Source organism: Sciurus vulgaris (assembly GCF_902686455.1).
Source record: "Sciurus vulgaris genome assembly, chromosome: 7".
Lineage (NCBI taxonomy): Eukaryota > Metazoa > Chordata > Mammalia > Rodentia > Sciuridae > Sciurus > Sciurus vulgaris.
Window position 1 is genome coordinate 121506473 of NC_136467.1, and position 22654 is coordinate 121529126.

The 22654-nt window shown below is 42.9% G+C and overlaps 2 protein-coding genes across 2 annotated transcripts in view; both read right to left on the bottom strand.

The window, feature by feature from the left end:
* Window positions 1–437: 437 nt before the first annotated feature.
* Window positions 438–16126, bottom strand: LHFPL5 (LHFPL tetraspan subfamily member 5). The gene is made up of 3 exons (XM_079148788.1): window positions 15442–16126; window positions 9111–9347; window positions 438–819 (listed from the first exon to the last, which is right to left on the bottom strand). Exons 1-3 carry the CDS (start codon window positions 15851–15853, stop codon window positions 785–787), a joined length of 684 nt encoding a protein of 227 aa, XP_079004914.1. The 5' UTR covers window positions 15854–16126; the 3' UTR covers window positions 438–784.
* A 5328-nt stretch (window positions 16127–21454) lies between these two features.
* LOC306666609 (colipase-like protein 2) overlaps window positions 21455–22654 on the bottom strand; it is a 48504-nt gene continuing 47304 nt past the window's right edge. The window contains exon 4 of the mRNA XM_079148790.1: window positions 21455–22544. Within this exon, the coding sequence (XP_079004916.1) occupies window positions 22518–22544 (27 nt within the window). The 3' untranslated portion in view covers window positions 21455–22517. The remainder of the gene's footprint in view (window positions 22545–22654) is intronic.

The window sequence follows — 22654 nt, forward strand, 5'->3', positions numbered from 1 at the left end:
TAGTGAGTCACTCTAAATGGACAAAGACCAGGTCCTGTTTCTTGGTGTCACTCAAAAGTTTCTGACAAGAATTGCCATCTATTCCTGTAACAAATGACTTGGATACAAGTAACAAATTTCTGAAGCTGGTATCTTATTCTAGTTGGGTCAGTGTAGGTACTGTGAGGAAATGTTGGGGAGAGAGGTGTCAAATTAGTCTCAAGGGTTTTTGGTCCATTGTGAGATGAACCTGAGGTCTTGTGCATGCTCAACAAGCTTTGTACCATTGAGCTATATCCCCAGCCCCTCAAGAGTTTTTAGGTCCTAAATTTACCCAATTAGACTTCCTGATGGATGTTAAAGGATTTAGGGTCAGGCGGTTTCACCATTCCTTGCCTCTCTCTGAGCAGCAATAAGAAAGCAAAAAATGGGGAGAAGCAAAAGACACCCCTAAGCAAAAAATGGGGAGAAGCAAAAGACCCCCCTAACCGGTCTGAAATGACCCAACACACTTTCAGCCACCTCTCTTCAGTGACCTTCCATTTTAGAGCTGGCTGGAGTTTGTTTCTGTGTGTGCCTCCAAATGAGTATATCTTCTGTGAAGTAGTTAGAGACAGGAGAAGCCCCTAGAATGGACTCACCAGCCCTCTCATTTTACAGAGAAGCTGAAGTGAAAGGATACGAATGAAACTTGAACTCCCCCATGGCTGAGCAAGTCCCACACCACTGTGAACATCTTTGATATCTGTCACTGCAGTTCTGCTTCACCTGGAAGAGTTCTCTGTATGCTGCAGGAGGTCTTGTCTTAGGAAATGGTCAGGTTCCAACTATGAAGAAAGACTTGGGCCAGGGACAAGAAAGCTGTTAGAAAGATTTATCTCTGAAGAATTAGATGCCCTACTTTTCCACTGTCTGGGAAGTAGATAACCTGTAATGTAAGAAAAACAAAAGATTTCAGGATTATAATATTCTATATTTTTTAAAAGTAAAATAATAAAAATAATGTTTATTCTCATATTATAGCTTCAGTTCTACCTAGACATGGGAATTTCCTCATTCATGTATAAGATAGTATTCACTGTCCCTGTATGGTCTTTGAAAATGTAGTCGAGAGGGTAGACAGAGAATTGCCCTTTGATTTAGTGATGTCACTTGGAAATTTATCAACAGAAGCAAAAAGTTGTTAGCTATGAGAACAACCCTAAATGTCTAATAACCAAAGTGTGGTTTAGAAAGTAATGGTACATCAGTGTTAAAATTTTTTAATAATGGGTTTTGGGTTTTCCCCCCAAAACATGGGGAAAAACCTTTGATTCTCTAATACTTTGCTACTCAAAGTATGATCCTTGTTCAGGATTCTGGTTAGAAATGCAGTGTCTATGGCCTCCCTGCCAATGAATCAGAATCTGCATTTTAACAAGTTTCCCAGGTAACTAAATGCACATTGAGATTTGAGAATCATGCTCTAATGGGTAGAGAGGTGTTATAGTTATTCAAAAGAGTATATGTAGTCAAGGATTGGAAGGTACTTTGCAACATAAAAATAATGTAAATGGAGATAATCCCTCCTACCCACACACAGCACCTGGTCTGCTGTAGGACCTCAGTAAGTGACCCTTTTAGATGACAGTATTATGGTTTTTTTTTTTTTTTTTTTTTTTTGTGATGGTTTTTATTCCTTAATGGACTTGTTAAATCACATTTTGGAAACTTAAAAAACAATAAATTAATATGTTGTGCTTCCTTTTGAGTCAGACATTAAAACTGGTTAATTCATTGTTTTTTCTTTTTGCTTCAGCTATCAGGAAGCATACAGCTAAACAATACTAAGTATAGTAATTCTTGAATATTTGTTTTCCTCTCCATGACTTTTATTTCCATTTCCTATTTTATTAGATTTTCTACTATGCTTCTTACAAGTCATTTTTTTTCCCCAAAAAATATGGGCCCAGATGAGAATAACAACTTCTAAAAACAATCTGTTCTTGTTTGCCAGGCTCCAAAAATAAATAGATAGATAGATAGATAGATAGATAGATAGATAGATAGATAGATAGATAGATAGATAGATAAATGGGTTCAGGAAGCTAACCCCATGCCTATTTTGAATTATTTCTTCTCTTATTCTTTTCCACATCTCTAGACTCAGAGGCTTCCTGTCTGACCCTACCCCACCCCAGGGAAGGTCTCAGGTGCCAGATAGCTCCCACACTGGTGGGATTTTCCTTGCTCCTCTGTCCCAGGCTGCATCACAGCAGCCCCTACAGCCCAACCCCATGAGTCATTCTGCCTAAGAATTCAACAGAGCTGAAAGTCCCCAGCCCTTAAAAGGCATGCAGACCACCTTCCAATACAATTACTCACCGACCCTTCAGCTGCTTAGACTTCCTCTGTAATGAAAGAACAGTACATGTTTACAGCCAAGCCTTGTTTTTTTACTCCATCTCCAAACTAGATCCGATCCCCCTTATTCACTCCCAAGAACTCTTGCACTTTTTTGTACACAATATTTATCAGGTTGTAATTCTGTACTGCATGATCGTCTCCTTTACCAGATTGTAAGCTCCAATTTAGACTTTTTCACTCACCACTGTACCGCAGTGCCTAAATATGTTGGTGGGTAACTGGAGCACCGTACTAGTGATCGTTTGGGCAGAAGTGTGATATAAAAAGTTGAGATGTGGGCTGGGGCTGGGGCTCAGTGGTAGAGCGCTTGCCTAGCACATGTGAGGCATTGGGTTTGATCCTCAGCACCACATAAACAAATCAACAAAGATATTGTGTCCATCTACAATTAAAAAATATTAAAAAGAAAAAAGAGTAGAGATGTTAGACCGAAAGGGAACTAAGATTTATTAATCACTTATAATATACAGGCTTTGTTAGTGTTTCATAAAATTTATTCACTTAAAGTCTACAGCTCAGTGATTTTTAGCATACTAGCGAGCTCGGGCAACCATCATCACTGTCTAATCCTAAGGCGTTTTCATCACCCCAGAAAGAATGCTATGTCCGCCTCTCGATTCCTCCCTCTTCCCAACCCCCTAATCTGTTTTCTATCTGTATGGATTTGCCTATTCTGAACATTTTATATAAATGGAATCAAACTTATCCAAATGGAAGCCAGTCTTTTGTGTCTGGCTTCTTTCGTTTAACAATGTTAAATGTTTTTAAGGTTCATCCATATTGTAGCAGTTATCCTTCATTCCTTTTTAATATTCATTGTAATTGTATGGATAAACACATTTTGTTTATCCATTCATCAGATGGGGGACATCTGGGTTTCCGCTTTTTGGATATTATGGTGCTTTGAACATTTGTGTGCAAGGTTTTGTATGACCATATGTACATTTTCAGTTTTTTTAAATGAATTTTTTATATATTTTATTTATTAATTTTTATGTGGTGCTGAGGATTGAACCCAGCCTTGCCCATACAAGGCAAGCACCCTAACACTAAGCCACAACCCCAGTCCGTGTTTTCGGTTTTCTTGTGTATATACCTAGGGGCAATTACTGGGTCATACGGTAACTCTGACTAACCACTGGAGGAACTGCTAGACTGTTCCACTGTTCCACATTCCACAGCAGGTGGACCATTTACATTTTCTTTTTTTTTTTTTTTTTGGGGGGGGGGGTGCTGGGGATCGAACCCAGGGCCTTGTGCTTGTAAGACAAGCACTCTACCGACTGAGCTATCTCCCCAGCCCCCATTTACATTTTCATTAGCTGTGTCTAAGGATCCCAATTTCTTCACATGCTCACCAACACATTTAATTGTTCATCTTTTTATTATAGCCCTGCTATTAAATGTGAAGTATCTTATTGTGGTTTTGATTGGCATTTTCTTAATAATTGATATTGAGTGTCTTTTTATGTGCTAATTGCCATATACATATCTTCTTTGCGGGGATGTCTGTTCAAATAGCCTGTTTTTAAAACTGAGTAAGTGCTGGGGGTCTGGCTCAGTTGTAGAGCACATGCTTAGTATGCCAGAAGTCCTGGTTTCAATCCCCAGCGTCAAAAATTTTTTGAGTAATTTACCTTTTCATTGTTGAGTTGTAGGAGTTTTTAATATATTCTGGGTAATACCTTTTTAAGATTATTTCTCCCAGTCTGTGAGCTGTCTTTTCACATTGTTAATGGTGTCCTTTGAATCACAAACATTTTTAATTTTGATGAAGTCCAATTTACCTTTTGTTTCTTTGGTTGGCTATGCATTTGGTGTCATATCTAAGAAATCATTACCAAATTCAAGTTCATGAAGATTTATATCTGTTTTCCTCTAGGATTTTTATAGTTTTTTATCTTATTTTTAAGTCTTAGATCTGTTTTGAGTTAATTTTTTGTACATGTTGTAAGATAGGGGTAGATGTAGGTAGAAACTTGGTTGTTCTAGCACCATTTACTGGAAAGACTATTCTTTCTCCCAATGAACAGTCTTGACACCCCTGTTGAAAATCAGTTGGATGTAAATGCTTGGATTTATTTCTGGACTCTTGATTCTACTTCATTGAGCTGAATGTCTCTCCTTATGCTGGTACCACACAGTCTTATTTTTTGTGGCTGTGTATTAAGTTTTAAAATTGTAACATCTGGATTCTTCAGCTTTGTTGTTCTTCAATATTATTTTGACTATGCTGAGACCTTGCATTTCTAGAAGAATGTCAGGGTCTTCTTGTCAATTTCTGAAAAAGTCTGATGAGATTCTGGTAGGGATTTCATAGAACCTGGAGATAAGTTTGGGGAATATTCCCATCTTAACAGTATTAAATCTTCCCATTCATGAGCATAATATGTACTTCCATTTATTTAGATATCTAGTTTTTTTCAACGTTTTGTAATTTTCATGCTCAAATCTTGCACTTTTTTAAAAGTTTATTCCTAAGTATTTTTTCCATAGTATTATAAGTTGTTTTCTTAATTTTTCCTTCAGATTTTTTGTTGCTAGTGCATATAAACAATAGATTTTTGTAGGTTACTCTTCCATACTACAACATTGCTGAAATTGTGGTTAGCCCTACTAGTTTTTAGTGGATTATTTAGAATTTTCCATGCACAAGATTATAACTTCATTGAACTGAGATAGATGTTGTTGTTTGAGATAGTTTTATGTTTCCTTTCCAAATGGATTTTTCAGTTTTATTTTTCTCTCCTAACTGTCCTGGCTATAACCTCCAATTCAACAGTAGTGACAAGGGCAGATATTCTTATCTTATTCCTGAGCACAATCTTTTCAAGTAAGTATTTTCTTACCATTAAGGAAAAACCATCCCCATTGAATTTAGACTCAGATGAGGAAATGGAGGCTCAGAAAAGCTAGGTAGGGTCACACAAGTAGGTAACAATGGAGCCACTCAGTTCTGACTCTAAAGCCTGAACTTAAACTCCTCTGACTCCTTAATCCCTGATGAGTTTTTGAGCAACTTCATCCTTGTGCGACGTTTCATTTCTGCTTTATTTTATTCTACACAATAAAGGAAGTGGCAGAGAAGGGTTAATGTTCTCCTTTTTGCTGGAAAGAACACAGCAGTAAAATGACTTGGAAGAAGTAGGATTCAAACTAAAAATTTTGTGTTTTGACATGACAGAAGAAATAAGGAACTTCACTGAGTAGCTAGATATATAGAGAAATGTAGCTGTTTCCACAAAAGTTACCAAGAAAAGAATAAAGCAAGACTTGAACACTAGTGAGGAAAGTAAAATGTAGAGAGAGAAAACCTGAAAAGACTGAGGACATGACGTGTGGGATATGAGAGGAGAGGGACAAGGAAGGAGAGGACAATTTGACTAGTAAAGAAAATGTCAAGGGCTGGGGTTGTGGCTCAGCGGTATACAGCACTTGCCTAGCACATGTGAGGCATTGGGTTTGATCCTCAGCAACACATAAAAATAAATAAACATAAAAGTATTGTGTCTATCTACAACAAAAAATATTTTTTTTAAAATGTCAAATGAACAAAACCATGCCTTTATAAGAAAGTACTTTCAAGAGGATTTCTGTGAATAAAAGTGTTTTCTACTTAAAGAATCTCTTCTGAAAAAGAAAGAAATATATAGAATATATGTATACGTGTGTGTGTTTGTGTGTGTGTATTGTATATATTTTCTGTGCACATATCCAGACAGATTTAAGGGTGACCCTGCCTGGGAGCTAAGCTACACAAAGTGCCTCCAACAGCTCCCACTATGTTGTCTCTGGAAAAGCCTCCATCACTGGAGAAAGTGCTAGTTGTGCAGACCTGCTGGAATTCCCAACTCCAACATTTCTTTATAGGGTTACTGTGAGGACTAAGTAAAAATGGCCTCTATGAACAAACCTTATATCACTTGCATGTGGAAGAATCTCAGTAAATACTAGCTCCATTTCCTTCTGCTTTATGATGCCCTCAAGGAACCCAGGCCCTAAGCATTCTCCTGACCTAGGAACTACAGAAGTCTATTGCAAAGGAAAGGAATCTTCCTCTCCTCTCTTCCTTGACTTCGATCTTTCCAGTAATTCGGGTTCCACCTTTAATCACGTAATAGGCATGTGAATTGTGTTTCTTTCATGCCTGAAGAAAGATGAAATGTTTCAGATTACTTTGCTCCAGAGAAGTGAGTCCCAGACTCAGGCAGAGAAGACCTCAGTTTGGGGCTCCTCTTTGCCAGTCCCTTTCAGAGAACCTCCAGGTGAGCCTCCCACGGGGTTTCAAGTTCCTTGGATGGAAGTGTCCTTGGTCCTAGGGTACAGGGGAGTTTGGCTGCTTCTTCCAGCCCAGGTCAAAGGGCTGATATAAGACCACTATGGGGAAGGAAGGGTGCAGGGATTCCCTGAGGTATGGCAGGTTAGTCTAATAGGTGGCCACCTGCTAAGAGTAGACATTTCTGGATTCTTAGAGGTGTGAGACAGACCTTGCCCTCTGACTAGGAGATGACATTTATACTCTGAAAAATTTAGCCTCTCAATGCCAACAAGAGAGCTACACAAAGTGCCTCCAACAGCTCCCAAGAGACAGGAGCATAGAGCACCCTAGGAAGGAGGAAGTCAAAGGGAAGCAGTCAGGGAAGGGTCCACCTGGGCCATGAGGGTCAGCAACCATGCACAGGATTTGGATGAGAGAGTTGGAACAGGATAAACACTTGGAGAACCCCATGGCTGCCCTACTGCCAGGGAGCATGGGCTCCCGCCATCTACACTCCTTGCTGGGTTATTTTCAAAATGTCCCAAGTGTAAAAGTCGGAACATACCTCAACATTGTAAAGGTTATCTATGCTAAGCCCAAGACCAATATCATTCTAAATGGAGAAAAATTGAAAGCATTTCCCCCTAAAAACTGGAACAAGACAGGGATGACCTCTTTCACCACTTCTATTCAATATAGTCCTTGAAACTCTAGCCAGAACAATTAGACCAAAGAAATTAAAGGGATACAAACAGGAAAAGAACTCAAACGATCACTATTTAGTGCGAAGTAAAGGATCAGCAAAGTAGCAGGATATAAAATCAACACCCATAACACTAATGCATTTCTATACATCAGTGATGAATCCTCTGAAAGAGAAATCAGGAAAACTACCCCATTCACAATGGCCTCAAAAAATATTAAAATATTTGGGAATCAATCTAACAAAAGAGGTAAAAAGTCCTCTACAATGAAAAATACAGAACAATAAAGAAACAAAGAAGACCTTAGAAGATGGAAAGACCTCCCGTGTCCTGGATAGGTAGAATTAATACTGTCAAAATGGCCATATTACCAAAGGCGTGATACAAATTTATTGCAATTCCTATTAAAATACCAATGACACTCTTTGTAGAACTAGAAAAAGCAATCATGAAATTTATTTCGAAAAGTAAAAGACCCAGAATAGCCAAAGCAATTCTTAGCAAGAAGTGTGAAGTAGGAGGCATCACAATATCAGACCTTAAACTATACTACAGAGCTACAGTAACAAAAATGGCATGGTATCAGCACCAAAATAGACATGTAGACCAATGGTACACAACAAAGACACAGAGACAAACCCACATAAATAGTTATCTCATACTAGACAAAGGTGCCAAAAACTTACATTGGAGAAAAGATACCCTCTTCAACAAATGGGGCTAAGAAAACTGGAAATCCATAGGTAGCAAAATGAAATTAAACTCTTTCTCATCCTGCACACAACTCAAAGTGGATCAAGGACCTAGTAATTAGACTAGAGATCCAGGACCTAATAAAAGAAAAAGTAGGCCCAAATCTTCCTCAGGTCTGCTTGGAAAACTTGGAATGGAACCACCATCTGACCCAGCTATCCCACTCCTCATTCTATACCCAAAGCATACTAAAAAAATCAGCATACTACAGTGACACAGCCACATCAGTGTTTATAGCAGCTCAATTCACAATAGCTAAACTCTGGAACCAACCTACATGCCCTTCAACAGATGAATGGATAAGGAAAATGTGGTCTATACACAATGGACTATTACTCAGCCTTAGAATAAAATTATGGCATTTGCAGGTAAATGGATGGAGTTGGAGAATATCATGCTAAGCAAAATAAGCCAATCCCAAAACACCAAAGGTCAAATGTTTTCTCTGATATGTGGATGCTGACCCATAATGGGGGGGTGGGGGCAAGGGAAGAATGGAGGTACTTTGGATTGGGCAGAGGGGAGGGAACATAGGAGTGGGAAAGATGATGGAATGAGACAGACATCATTACCCTAGGTACATACATTATTGCACAAATGTGTGACTCTACATGGTGTACAACCAGAGAAATGAAAAGCTGTGCTCCATTTCTGTACACTGCATCGAAATGCATTCTGCTGTCATGTATAACTAATCAGAATGAATAAAAACAAAAAATAAAAAATATTCCAAGCATTAACCTTCCTCCTCCTCCTCCTCTCCCAGCAACTCATTGCCTCTGCTTAGGTCTGCAGGCTGGATTAGGGCTCTTGCCCTGGGACGCTGAGAGTGCAGAGGAATGAGAGATACCACTGTGTCGAGACAGCCCCGCTACATGGGTCTCCTGTGGCCCCTTCGCCTGCCAGCTGGCAGCCTTCCACTGAAGGCCTCAAGGGGTACTAGGGCTAGGTCTACCTTCCCACCTAGGATCCCCAGGCAGGGGACGCCATTGTAGAGAAGGGTAAGTTACCTTTTCCATCTGCCTTGTAGTCATCAGGGAGGAGCTTGTCCTGCCGGTAGCCCAACACAAAAGCCAAGAAGGAGAGGATGAGGGCGTCGCCGATGCTGAGGATGGCCAGCATGAAGGCCCAGCGGATGGTGCAGTGGCCCAGTGTGTACTTGCCTGTCTGCTCCCCACACATGCGTCGCACCTCACTGGAGTCCCAGCCATCTGGGTAGACCAGGCAGCCAATCATTAAACCTGTGGCTGAGGGGACAAAAAAGGGTGGAGATGGTGTTAGCCCACTGCCTCCCAGCTTGAACTGCTCTTATCCTGTCACCTCCCTTGTCCTTACAGTAGCCTTGAAAGGAACTTGAGGTAGCTCCTACCATTCTTGTAAAACAAGTAAAAAGACTGAGGCTCCAAAATCTAAAGCAGCTGGTCCCTGGGACCCAGCAGTCAGGGGCAGAGGCAAAGAACGGAGCTCTTTGGCCAGATGGCATCCTTCGCTGCATTAGTTGGTCCTACCAGGCCCTCAGCTTGTCTTCTCACCTTGGACTCAGGAGGCACTGCTTACCCCGGCACCAAAGCCCTCTAAAATCTCATCCCAGCACACCTGTAATCCCAGAGGTTTAGGAGGCTGAGACAGAAGGATCACAGGTTCAAAGCCAGGCTCAGCAACTTAGTGAGACCCATCTCAAAAAAAAAAAAAAAAAAAATCCAGCCCAGAGAACTTATCACTCCTAAGATATATACTGTTCATATTTCAATATCTCTGGAATCAGTATAATAAGAAAGCATTAGGCCATAGTTTTGATTAGCAGTATTTTCCCCTTTTACAGTATATAGCATATAATGTGTCCTATAACTCAAATATGTTAGATTCAGTGACTACTCAGTGATTACAAGAAGCCTTTCCAAGCCCCAACCCATGCTTCCTTTATGAACCTTCCATGTAAGTAAACAGGTTCCTCCTCCTCCTTACCTAGTAGAGCACAGTGCAGTTTTCCACTCTTGCCTGAATTTAAGAATCCCCTGGAATATTCATTTTAAGTGCTGATACCAAGGTCAGGTTTGGGCTCAGGAATCCCTGTTTTTAGAAGTACTATTCTAGTACTGGGGAGATAGCTCAGCTGGTAGAGTGCTTGCCTCACAAGCACAAGGCCCTAGTTGCATCCCCAGTACCACACAAAAAAAGTACTGTTCCAAGCAATTGTTTCAATAGGACAGGTGGGAAACACCTGGATTTCAAGCCCAACTTTTTTTTGCTAGCTAGCTGTGTGACTTGAAGCAAGCTGCTTAAACTTTCTTTGCCTGAGTTTCCTCATCTGTAAAATGCAGATAATACTGCTTGAATGTTGGGGTTATAGCAAACTTAAAATTGGTTAATAATGGAAAGGAACTTAGTGCCAGGCATACACATGTGGCATTCCATGAGGATTAGCTACTGGGCACAGCCCCTTAGTGTCCTACTGACTTGGCATGTACAGCTAAAAATTCTATTTTTCCCCTTCTTCCCCAATTTCTTCCATACCCTACCATGAAACCACCCCTCTCACCTTAGCTTCAATAGGGTGAAGCACAGACAGGTGACATAATCCTGGAATGTGACCAGGGTGATCCCAACCACAACTGCCACTTTCCCACTCTTGGCCCTCTTTCCACAAGCTCAGGACCCCCCTCGTCTCCAGACTGTACCTGACACAGAAGCTGCTCAGAGAAATGTCTCACAGGAGAAAATCTCCCTGGATCCAGCTTGTTCTTAGAAGAAAAGTCAGTGGATCAAACATAATGTAAAGACCAGGGTTCCACCTTCCCACCTAAATATATCAACCTTCTTTTGATTTTTTATAGGAGAAACTAATGTATACAGCTCTTATATGGATCACATATAAGACAAAAATTCTGTGAAGTAGGCCAAATATTAATATCCCCCTTTTACAGATTAGAAAACTGGGGTCTCAGAGAAATTAGGCAGCTTGCTCAGTCATCCAGCTATAGTACTTCCTTCTGACTTTCCTGACTTCGATTTTTGTGTGTGTGTGTGCTGGGGATTGAACCCAGGGAGGCTCAACCACTGAGCCACATTCCAGTCCTTTTTATTTATTTATTGTTTTAATTTGAGACAGGGTCTCAATAAGTTACGTAGGGTCTCGATAAGTTGCTAAGGCTGGCTTTGAACTCACGATTCTCCTGCCTCAGCTTCCCTGGGCACTGGGATTACAGGCATGTGCCACCACACCCAGCCTGTCTTCAAAATTCATTCCCTCTACCCTAGATTGTAACATCTCTCCAAAGGTCTGAATGTGTTTAGCAGTGACATTTCAGACTTTGTGGCAAACTGAAAAGTGTTTCAGGAAGACATAGTGAGGGAGGGGAACCCTTCCACAGCATTTTGGTAAAACATGTAGCCAGGCCCATCCCCACATGGTAAGAGACCAATCCTCTGGTGGTTGGCACGGCCTCTGGCTTAAGCAGCATTCTACAAACGCTCATTGCACGGTGAATGTAGAAAGAAGCTGCCCTCTTAGACTGCTTCTCCCCAAAACTCTTCCCCAGGACCCCCTCCCCCTTCCACAGCGTCTCCTGTGGGGGTTCTGGAAAAGAACCCAGGGCCTCTGGCTTGGAAACAGGTTGTCATTACTGTGGACAGGCGGGTTGCATCCCACCCATCCGCCCCTGGTTCTGCGTATAGTTGGGAGGTGGCCCCGTTTGTGGTGTCTCAGCTCTAGGCGGCGGCCAGCCTAGTACACTCAGACCAGGTCACTCGCCCTTTCTGACTCTCATTCTCCTCTCTGTAAAATAAACAGACTAATACCTGACTCAAAGCAGGGTTGTGAGGACTAAGTGTAATCATATGTAGAAGACACCAGTGTCTGGCGCATGGTAAGTGGCCAGTGATGTCAATTGTTGCTATTGGTAATGGCAATTCTTTCTGATGGCAGCCATCTTGCAGGATGGAGATATCATTCACAAAGATTCCAGGTACAAGGTAGGATTGCACTTCCTCGTCCCACTCGCCTGAGGCTAGGCGTGAATTCCCTTGATCAATAAGTGAGCAGAAATGTGTGCGCTTCTAAGCCAGAGCGTTTAACTGCTGCTCTTTCCCTCTGCAATTAAAATAGGCAATGACAACTGATGCTTTTCCAGCCTGGGGTTCAAAAGGAGAAAAGAACAATAAGAGTAGAGCCCCCAACTGATCCTAAGTGGGCCGGTACCATAAGCAAGGAAAAAACCTTTGTTTCAAGCCACTAAGGTTTGGGGGTTATCACTTCCTATCTGATTGAAGAGGTTGTTTTCTGTTTTTCACATTTACAGAGTCCCTACCATGTGCTAGGCACCGTGCAAGGTGTTCTGCATGCATTATATCATCCTGCCCTCACAGGAACCCCACCAAAAGGGGTACTGTTACTACGCTCTATGGATGAGTACAATGAACTGAATGTTTGTGTTCCAAAAATCCATATAATAAAATTCTAACTCCCAATGTTTTATGAGTGGGCTTTGGGGAGGTAATTAGGTCATGAGGATGGAACCCTCATGAATGGGATTAGTGCCCTTACAAAAGGGACCCAGAGAACCTTCTTGCCCTCTTTTCAGTTCTGAGGACACAGCACAAAGTTAGCAGTCTGCAAATGGAAGAGGGCTCTCACCACAACCAACTGTGCTGACACCCTGATCCCAGACATCTAGCCCTCCTAAAGTGTGATAAACAAACTTCTGTTGATTAAGCCCCTTGGTCTCAGATGATCTGTTGTAGCAGCGCGAGTTGACTAACACACGAGCTTACCAAGCCCCAGAGAAGACGATCGACTTGCCTATGATTTTAGGAGCTGGGACCATATTCAGCCTACGCCTGGCCTCCTGATGCTCAACTCATATTCTTAAGTTTACAGCCCCACATTGCCTCATTTATCAGTTCTTTTCCCTGTGCCCTAACTCTTCCCCTCTCCCAGGTTTTGTGGGCAAGTTAAGCTAACTAGTTTAGGCTTCTGTAAACTAATGCGTCTCCCAGCTGCTTGCTGTGGGGCACTCCCCCTCCTCATTGCCCTCTCTTTGGCTCATCCTCCCTTCCCCAACACAGCAGAATGGAACATGATACCATCTTTGCCTTCTCCAGACATAAATGTTTCATGGAATTGCACCTGGCCACCTCTGCTATCAGTGTCACAAGTTCTGTGACCCAGACAGGGTCAGACTCAAATGGTATACTGATATCTCCCTCCCAACCCAGGCCTTCCTGGCACTGCTGAGCACATGGCACCTGTTGCAGATGTTGGGGTGAGGGGTGGACAACATGGAGAATAAGAGAGGAGTGGTGTGTCTCCAGCATTCCATAGCCTTGACACGGAGAGCCAGCTGGCAGGCACATCAGAGTCCATTCTGGTCCTCTTTGGCACAAAACTGCTACGTCTTCAGCTCTTTCTATCTTTCCTTCCTTCTTTCTTTTTTCTTCAGTATTGGGGATTAAACCCAGGGGCACTCTACCACGGAACTGCATCCCCAGCCCTTTTTTATTTTGAGACAGGGTCTCATTAAGTTGCTGAAGCTGACCTCAAACTTGTGATCCTCCTGACTCAGCCTTCCAAGTTCCTGGGATTGCAGGCATATGCCACCATTGCTGGCTCCCCACCTTTCTTGATATGGCCACCCTCTATCTTTGTCCCTACTACCCACCAAATCTTACCTCACTCCTGCCCAGCCTCTCCCTTATCATACAGAGAGACTACAGAGAGGGAGGGAGTGGGAGTATCTAGGGTGACATTCTGAAGTCAGGTTAGTGGCCTGGGTACGAGACTGGGAATCAAGAGTCTATCCCTCACTACTATGTGCCCAAAGACAAATTGCCTCCTAGCAGCCTTATCTGTAAAATGGAAAAATATTCACCTCCTGGGTTGTGATGAGGCTCTTCCAGATGAAATATGTGAATGTATTTTATAAATCGTATTACTTATGTAAATATGAGTCTCAAAAGAATGTCTTTAGAATACATCTAGTTTCTTGGGATCTGATACTTTAATTCTCCTAGGTTCTCAGTTGCCAGCTGATTGCTAAGTTTGACCCTCCCTCTCAGACCCAGATTCCTCATATGCAGTTGCTGGTAGGAGACAGCTCTCTGGGGTCCCCTCCAACTCTGCAGTCTTAAGTCTGTGTGGTTGGTGGTCTGGGGTTCAGATTCCTGTTTCATTTTGTCCTGAGATAAAACCTCAACCCATTCTAACCAAAGATGTTAAGAGTTCTACTCTAGTTTGCAGTCCTCAGCCCTGTTCCTGGACATCTCCCAGCATGGACAGTCTGTCCTTGGAATGGACAGGAATGAAGGGACCAAAGACTGCAGACAAGATCTTGGTCCATCTCTTCCTGGGCTCTAAAGGAAAAAAGACCAGGTGACCCAGAGGAAAAAAGTACCAAGAGGCCTATATGAGCCAGGAAGGGAAGTCCTTTCCTCAGGTCACCACAAGTGGCTGCCTATCTCATATAGGGCTTTGTTGTTATTGTTTTTGTACCAGAGATTGAACCCAGGGGTGTGTAACCACTGAGCCACATCTCCAGCCCTTTTGTTGTATTTTTACTCAGAGACAGGGTCTCCCTGAGTTGCTTAGGGCCTCGCTAAGTTGCTGAGGCTGGCTTTGAACTCAAGATCCTCCTACCTCAGCCTCCCAAGCTGTGGGGATTACAGACGAGCACCAATGCACCCAGCTATTCTCATATAGTTTTAAAAGACCCTGGACAGCCACCTTCCACCTCATAAAATATTGTTCCATTTGCTGCCACGAGTATGGAATCCTATACTGAGGGAACAAAGACTCACTCCACAATAAAAGAGGGGAGTTTAGATGCAAGTTTCTAAGGGAGCAGTCACACACAGTGTAACAGTGACACTCCAAAATAAATGGTTTTGCAATTCCCATCAGTGTTGTTTGGGGGTCGAAGAGAGGGCAGGGATGTGGGCACTGATAAAGGAGAAGGAACAAATGCCCAGAAGTGAGAGATGAGGGTATCTGGAATAGTGAACCACATCACTATTTTGCCCCAGGGTTGAGTCCTGTTCACACAGAGTGGACAGTGGAAGCTTCCTTCTTTCTGCCTCTCAGAGCTGCAATAATCTCTCAAAGTATGGTGGTCTGGGAGTCAGGACACCTGAGTTCTTTTACCAGGAGCTGTGTGTTCTTGCTAGTCACTGCTCTCTGGGCTCTGTAACATGAGATTGAAAAGTTTGGTCTCTGAACTTTTTGCTTCAATCATTAAAATTCCCCACTCAGAATCTAAGCAGAGCATTAAGTAGAAGACCCAGAGCCTCTACAGAAGGTGGAGTGATGTAGGCATACCCCTGGTCTGCCCTCCCGTCAACCCTGCTCACCTGCCGCCAGCTGCATCCATGCACAGATCTTGTAGACAGTGGCCGAGTTGCAGATGAAGAACAGACTGAAACAGATGATGGAGCCAATGATAAGGAACATGGCCAAGGCCACGAAAAACATGGCTGTCTTGAAGGCTCTGGAGGGGATGGAGGAGAAGTCCAGAGGACCGCCCTTGCAGATGAGCTCGGAAGATAGTACGTTGCCCACGCAGTAGGAGAAAAGGCCGAAGTAGCCTGCCTGTGGCGTATTTACGCTGTCACCAATCCAGTAGGGCTGGATGAAGAGGGCCATGACCAGCACGGAAAAGCAGATGGTGAGCGTGCCCCACATTACACCCACAGCCCGCGAATTTCGCACATAGTTGGTATGGTAGATTTTGGCTGCCTCCTGGGCGGGCAGCAACTTCACCATGGTGAAGGCAGCAGGCCGTGACTGGGGGCCTGGGAGCTGCCAGTCTAAGACTGTGTGGATCAAGGCCCAAAAGTGAGTCACTCCTCAGCCGTGCTTGAGGAGGAGGCTGAGGTCGGGGCACAAGGTGAGAATCCTTCCAACTTAGGGGGAAGAGGTTTAACAGGACAAGGACAGCCCTGGCTTCCTCAGGAGAGGCTTGCCGAGTGCCTGTGTCTGCTCTAACAGGCCTATCTCCGATCTCTTGCCTGCTCTAGAGCCTTCCCAGGTCTCGGAGGCCTGCTGGCGCCACCCTGTCCCCTCCCGTTTTCCTGTTCAAAGCTCCAGAGAGCCCCGCCCCCTTGCCGGCCGATCCCCGCCTTCCTCCCTCTGCGGAGAGCGTTGTTTCAGCACCGCGGCCAGCGCCCCGGAGCTCCGATAGGGGCGGGGCCAGGCGGCCGCCGAGCCGGGGGCGGGGCCGACCCGGTCTTGGGTAGAGCAGGGAGTCTCCAGGCGCCCGCGCGCCCCCCGCCAGGAACTGGGACCCTCTGCGCCCTTCCGTAGGCTACAAGAATTGAGAGGGCGGGGCTGTGCTACCACGTTCCTCCGCTCAGTTCCAATCGCAAAGTCGCTCCCCGTACAAAAAGCGCCGACCACACACTACCCACCCGGGTCTGGCTCCCCAGTCGCCCTCCCGGAATCCCCAACCCCCACCGCCAGAGGTCCGCAAATGCTTTCCTGATTGTGTTTTTTGGTCCCTATCATTCAGTCAACATTGCAAAGAGCCTAGTTACTATGTATTAAGCTTGTGTTGGAGGGTAACTTCTAAGCAAAAGCCACAGAGATAAAAAGACAGAACCCCTACCCTCAAGGGCAGTGAGACACGTACACTGAAAATGCATGTAGTGTGTATACCACACGCAGACGGATAACAAGCGACTGTACAGCAGAGAGCATTCTTCATTCTTCACGAGCCTTCCAGACTTTAACATATGCTCTTCGTTCAGTACAATGCCTTTCTCCATTGTTTATATATTTCGTATGTATATTTATATGTATACTTGTATATTTTATATATTTCCCTTTTCCACTTTAAAAACATATTTCTCTTGATTTTATAGGTGACCACATGGCTCGTGTAGCGAACTAGGAAAATTTAGGAAAGTATTTGTGAAAAAATAAAAATCCTTCATAACTCCCACATCAGGAGTTCAGGAAAGATAAGACCATCTTTAAAACACAAACTTTAGCTTTAGATCCCCCTGGATTTGAGTCAGCCACTTGCTAGCTTACTTAGTTAGCATCCATAGATTTAACTTTCCTGAGTCTCAGTTTCTCCACCTCTAAAACAGGGAGGATGGTTATACCCATCATTTAAGGGTTAGGTAACTGAAAAATATTTAACCCAGGGCATCACATATAAAAGTGTTCAAAAATGTTGGTGATTATTACCATGCTAACATGGTGCATTTCCCTCTTGCACACACTGCTTCACACAGTTAGATGATAATGTATATACAACTTTATACACATTTTTTCACTTAGCATTACACCGTATAACATTTTGGCATATTACTTTTTTCCAAAACGTTGTTTTAATACTTGTGCAATGATGTGATGTTAGTACATACCATAATTATTTAGTAATTTCCCCTTCAAGTGTGTTTTAGCAATTTCTACTTTTTCTCTATTCAAAATAACTCTGCCTTGAACATATTTATATTTCCCATATATTTTCTCTTTCTCTTGAATCTCTTCTTTGTTTTTGTGACCATCTTTAGCATCAGACTGAAAGTTCTTCAAGGTCACCACTTGCATCTCTACCATCAGACCAGGAGCTTCCCCAGAGCAGGGACTGAGTCTTTCCTCATTCAGAAAAAGGCCTTAGGCTACAGCCAAATTCTTAGGAGTTGGTGGATACCCCTCCTTTGGTCTGCCAAGCACACCTTTCTCCCTCCTCCCCTGCTTCCTGAGGTTCTGGGAAGTCAGCCAAGCACAAGGCATGCAGACACTGGGTTCTGATCTGAATGACTGATCCAAGCTGGTCATTGGTCTTTCACTGGGAAATCTGAATTGGTGGTGGGTGGGCATGAGGGGGAGAACAGCATTGCTTTGTTGGACCTTGGTGATATCCTCCAGAAACAATCCATGAGCTATTACTACTGGGTCTCAGCGCCACCCTGATTCCAGTGACACCTAAGACAGGCTGTCCTATTCTTCTTCAGCTCTGTGATTCTGCTAGTATCAATCCATTTCTTTCCATTTTGATTTCATTAGCCAGAGCAGGTTTTGACTGTTGTCACCAAAGAGCCTTATCTGATCCAAATATTGGCAACAGAAAGGGAGTTTCATTCCTAGGCAACAGGCTCTGCGACTTCTGTTTATGTTCAAACTGGGAAAACAGCAGGCCACAGTGCACAGAGGAGAAACAACTAATCAAATCATCAGCTGTGAACACCAGGACCACGTGTCCTCTAGGGTCAAGTTCTGAGAACTGAGTGACTTTTGCCACAGACAGATGGGAAAGGACTGAAGAAATCAAGAACACTGAATGAAGTTGCTACTTATATTGGCTTTGAATAAAGTCAAACAAAATAAGCTCATAATAATAATAAATAAATAAAATATAATAAAATAATGTCTAGATTATTGATTCCAGAAATAAAATGAAACTCAAGATCTTTATGCAGTATGGCTTAAAGAATCTGCTAGGTCTTGTTGCTACAAAATTCAGATCATTAAAGTAAGATCCAGGGGTATGAGGGTGCTCAACTGCTCAACTGCAAGGCCTCAAACCCATCCCATGTTCCTAGATCAGTAGACCAGATCACCTCAGGAAGAGGCAGACCCTTGCGCTAAAAGTTAATGTACTAAGAAGATCTAGTCCAAAGCCTCTGATATTCAAAAGAATAAATCCAAAATGGTATTATGTCCCAAGGGGAGCTATAGAAATTAGTCATTAGCAATGACTTGAAAGATGAGGGTTGGTGACTCTATCTCTAATGAATGTTTGCTATATTGTTTGGTCTTAGTTTTGGCTGACCTGCTTCTCAACCCACTTATTATTTGGGGGCGATAACTGCATGACATCCCCACTCGGGATGGCCCTTGGGACTTCAAGGAAGGCAAATCTACATGGAGCACAGAATTTCAAGTGCTATGACAACCTCTGAAAGATTCACATCCTGTTTCCAAGAACCTGTGAACATTATCTTTTTTGGAAAAATGTTCTTAGCAGATGTAAGTAAATTAAGGATTTTTTAAAATGGAGATCCAACAAGATGATCTAGGTGGGTCCTAAATTCAATGACGTGTTCTTTTTCTTAATTTGTTCTTTCTAGTTATACATGACAGTAGAATGTATTTGGGCAAATTATACATACATAAAGTATAACTTACTCTGTGTAGGATCTCATCCTTGTGGTTGTATATGATGTGGAGTTCACCTGGTCATGTATTCAAATACAAAACTAGGACAGTTATGTCGGATTCATTCTACTGTCCCCACTCCCTTCCCTTCATTCCCCTTTGAATGACAAGTGTTCTTATTACACATGAACCCTGGCACGGTGGCACATGCTTAGAATCCCAGTAACTCAGAAGGCTGAGGCAAGAGGATTACAAGTTCAAGTCCAGCCTCAGCACGATCCTGCCTCAAAATGAAATTAACAACCATGACGACAACGACAGTAAAGGCTGGGGATGTAGCTCAGTAGTAGAGCAGCCCTGGATTCAATTCCCAGTGCCACCAAAAGAAAGAGACAGTCAGACAGACAGATATTAAAGAAGATGACAAACAGAAAAAAAGGTGACATAACCACAGAGACAGATTGAGGAGTTGTGGCCATAGCCAAGGAAGTTGGCAACCACCCAAAACAAGAAGAGGCAGGGGTGTAGCTCAGTAGTAGAGCACACACATAGCATGTGCAAGACCTGGGCTCCATCCACAGTACAAAGGGGGATTCTTCCCCAAATCCTCTGTGAAGACCTGCCGACACCTTCATTCTACTATTAACCTCCAAAATGGCGAGAGAATAAACTTCTGTTGTTCCAAGCCACCATGTTTGGGGTAATTTGTTATGGCAGCCTGAGGAAATTCATACGCCACCTACTCAGTAAGGAGAAAGGGCCTGGGGCACCAAGTCACCATTTTGTGGGCAGTGACTAATAGACCAGCTACATGATCAGCATCTAGGGTGGGGTAAACTTGGAGATTAGGCTGAAGAGGGAGTGTGTGGTTGGAGCCCCGAGAATAGGGCAGGACTAGAGAATTACATGGGCCTCATGGGAATGTTTCCTAGGGGACTGACACTGCAGAGGAGTGTCACATGGCTCCCAACAATGCCAGCAAGCCTTGCACCCCCTGGTAAGACATCCATAGCCCTCGAAACTCAGTGATAAGAAAACAAGTAACCCAGTTTTAATAATGGGCAGAAGATTTGAACAAACACATCAAAGAAGATACATGGGGTGGCACATGTGAAAAAATGTCCACACCAGTAGTCAGTGGAAGGTGCACTTTAAACAATGAAAGCAATCTACACCTGTTAGAAAGGCCAAGTTAAAAAAAAGAAAAGAAAAGAAAAACCTGATAATACCAGTATAGTGAGGGTGTGAAGGAACCAGAACGAATATATTGCTGGTGGAATGCATATTGGTTCAGCCATTTTGGAAAACTCTTAGATAGACTCTCCTAGAAACCAAAACAAACTTTTGCCCTATGACCCGGCACCTCACTACTAGATACTTGTCCAGAGAAATGAAAATTTGCGTTCACACAAAAACCTGTAAGTGTAAGCCAGGCGCCATGGTGCACGCTTATAATCCCAGTAGTTTGGGAGGTTGAGGCAGGAGGATCTCGACCAGCCTCAGCAACAGTGAGGCCCTTAGCAACTCAGGGAGACCCTGTCTCTAAATAAAATACAAAAAATGACTGAAGATATGGCTCAGTGGTTGAGTGCCCCTGAGTTCAATCCTTGGTACAAAAAAAAAAAAAAAAAAAAAAAAAACCTCACAAAAAAAAAAAAAAAAAAAAACAACCTGTAAGTGTGTACACACTAATATGTGTAGCAACTTTCTTCAGGATTGCCCAAATCTCTTTCTTTAATTATTTTAAAATTTTTTTAATAATTGTAGATGGGCAAAATAGCTTTATTTTATTTTTTTACTTTATGTGGTGCTAAGGATCAAACCCAGTGCCTCACACATGCTAGGCAAGCAGCTCTGCCACTGAGATTCTGCCACCACAGCCTGGCCCAAATCTTCTGAGAAATAACACAAAGTTTCTTCCACTGGCCAGTGGCTAAACACACTGTGGTTCCATCCATATAACCATCCATATAATGGAGTATAACTGGGTGATACAAAGAAACCAACTTGGGCTGGCATGAGGCTCATTGGGGGTAGAGCACATGCTTAACAGGTGCTTGTTTCTGGTTCAATCCGCAGCGCCAAAAAAACAAAAACAAAAGACCATGATTGTTTTTTCTTCAAGAAGAAAAAAATTGTTGATATCTGCATCAACATGCATGAACTACAAATGCATTATGCTGAGTAAAAGAAGTCAAACCACCACCAACAAAGAAAAAAAAAGTACATGCATGTAATTACATATGGACGATGTTAAACTATAAGGAAAGAAAACGAATTTGTAGTTTCTAGGATCTGGTGGACGTGGGTTATTACAAAGAGGTAGTGTGAGGGGATATTTTAGGATGATAGAAGGGCTCTGCGATTATGTGACTGCATGTGTCAAAACTCAGATATGAAAAAAAAAATCAGATATGGATACTAAAAAGGACGAATTTTATGATATTAATTATTCCTTAATATTAAAAAGAGGGATTGCTATTTTTGGCAGGGTCTCCAATCCTGACTCAATAGGGAATAGGATGCCAGCGTACAGAGGCAGCAGGAGGATGTGCGGAATTCAGGAAGTGTCTGCACTGACTCCTGTAACTGCCACAGAAAAATTAATGGAAGAAAGAAAATAATTCAGTAACCAAACACAGGGCCAAGACCCTGAGGGCGAATTGGTCTGAATCAACAAACAGCATAAAGAACCCTAATGGGCAGAGATGTGGCTGAGGGCAAAAGGAACATGAGATGCCGGTAGAGGATCCAAGTCGTAAGTACCACTTCTGCCACCAGGTGGCGCCTGCAGACACGAGTCCAGGATCTACTGGTATTTTCTTTGTTGTGCCATGTATATATTTATGTATCTTACTCTATTTTTCATTTTTTTTTGATGTGAATGACTTTACGATTTAGCCGCTAAGATGCAAAATAGTGAGAAATGGAGGAAACCAAACTAGAAGGTGGCATCACACAGACTCAGAGGTGAGCATCACTGAGGTGGCAAGCTGTCTCCTGAGCATGACAGTCTCACAAACCTGGTGGGTTGAGTCCTATTCAGAACTGCAGTGTGTTCGAAGGGAATACTGGCAAGGAGTGGAAACTATAAAATGAAGGTCAAAACGAATTCACGTGGATAGTGATCAGCCAGAGATATGAACTGTAATAAGAGAACAGAAAGCACATTTCAGTATCCATAACTTCAGCAGGATCAGAAGGATGAGGTAAGACAAGGGACATCACAGCAGTCACTGGGGACCCAGGAGATCATAAAGGCCCCTCCCCTGCTGCCTTGAAACCTCGGAGGCTGCAGCCACACTTGATCTAATCTTGGTCAGGAGAATGGGAGGTAGGAGGGACCCTAGAAAGAGAATGGCAGTCTTAAAGTCACACATGCTTCACTTCCCCCTCCCACCTAAATAAGATGGAGACTGGGCAGTCAGAAAAAATGTACAAGTTGCAGTTGTTACC

Bases quoted from the DNA above. Each gene is read 5' to 3' on its own strand.
- LHFPL5 (XM_079148788.1), bottom strand. From the start codon at position 15,853: ATGGTGAAGTTGCTGCCCGCCCAGGAGGCAGCCAAAATCTACCATACC. The intron at 9,348-15,441 runs GTGAGCAGGGTT...TTGTCCCCTCAG, and splicing joins ATGGATGCAGCTGGCGGCAG to CCACAGGTTTAATGATTGGC. The intron at 820-9,110 runs GTAACTTACCCT...CCCTGGCCCAAG, and splicing joins CTACAAGGCAGATGGAAAAG to TCTTTCTTCATAGTTGGAAC.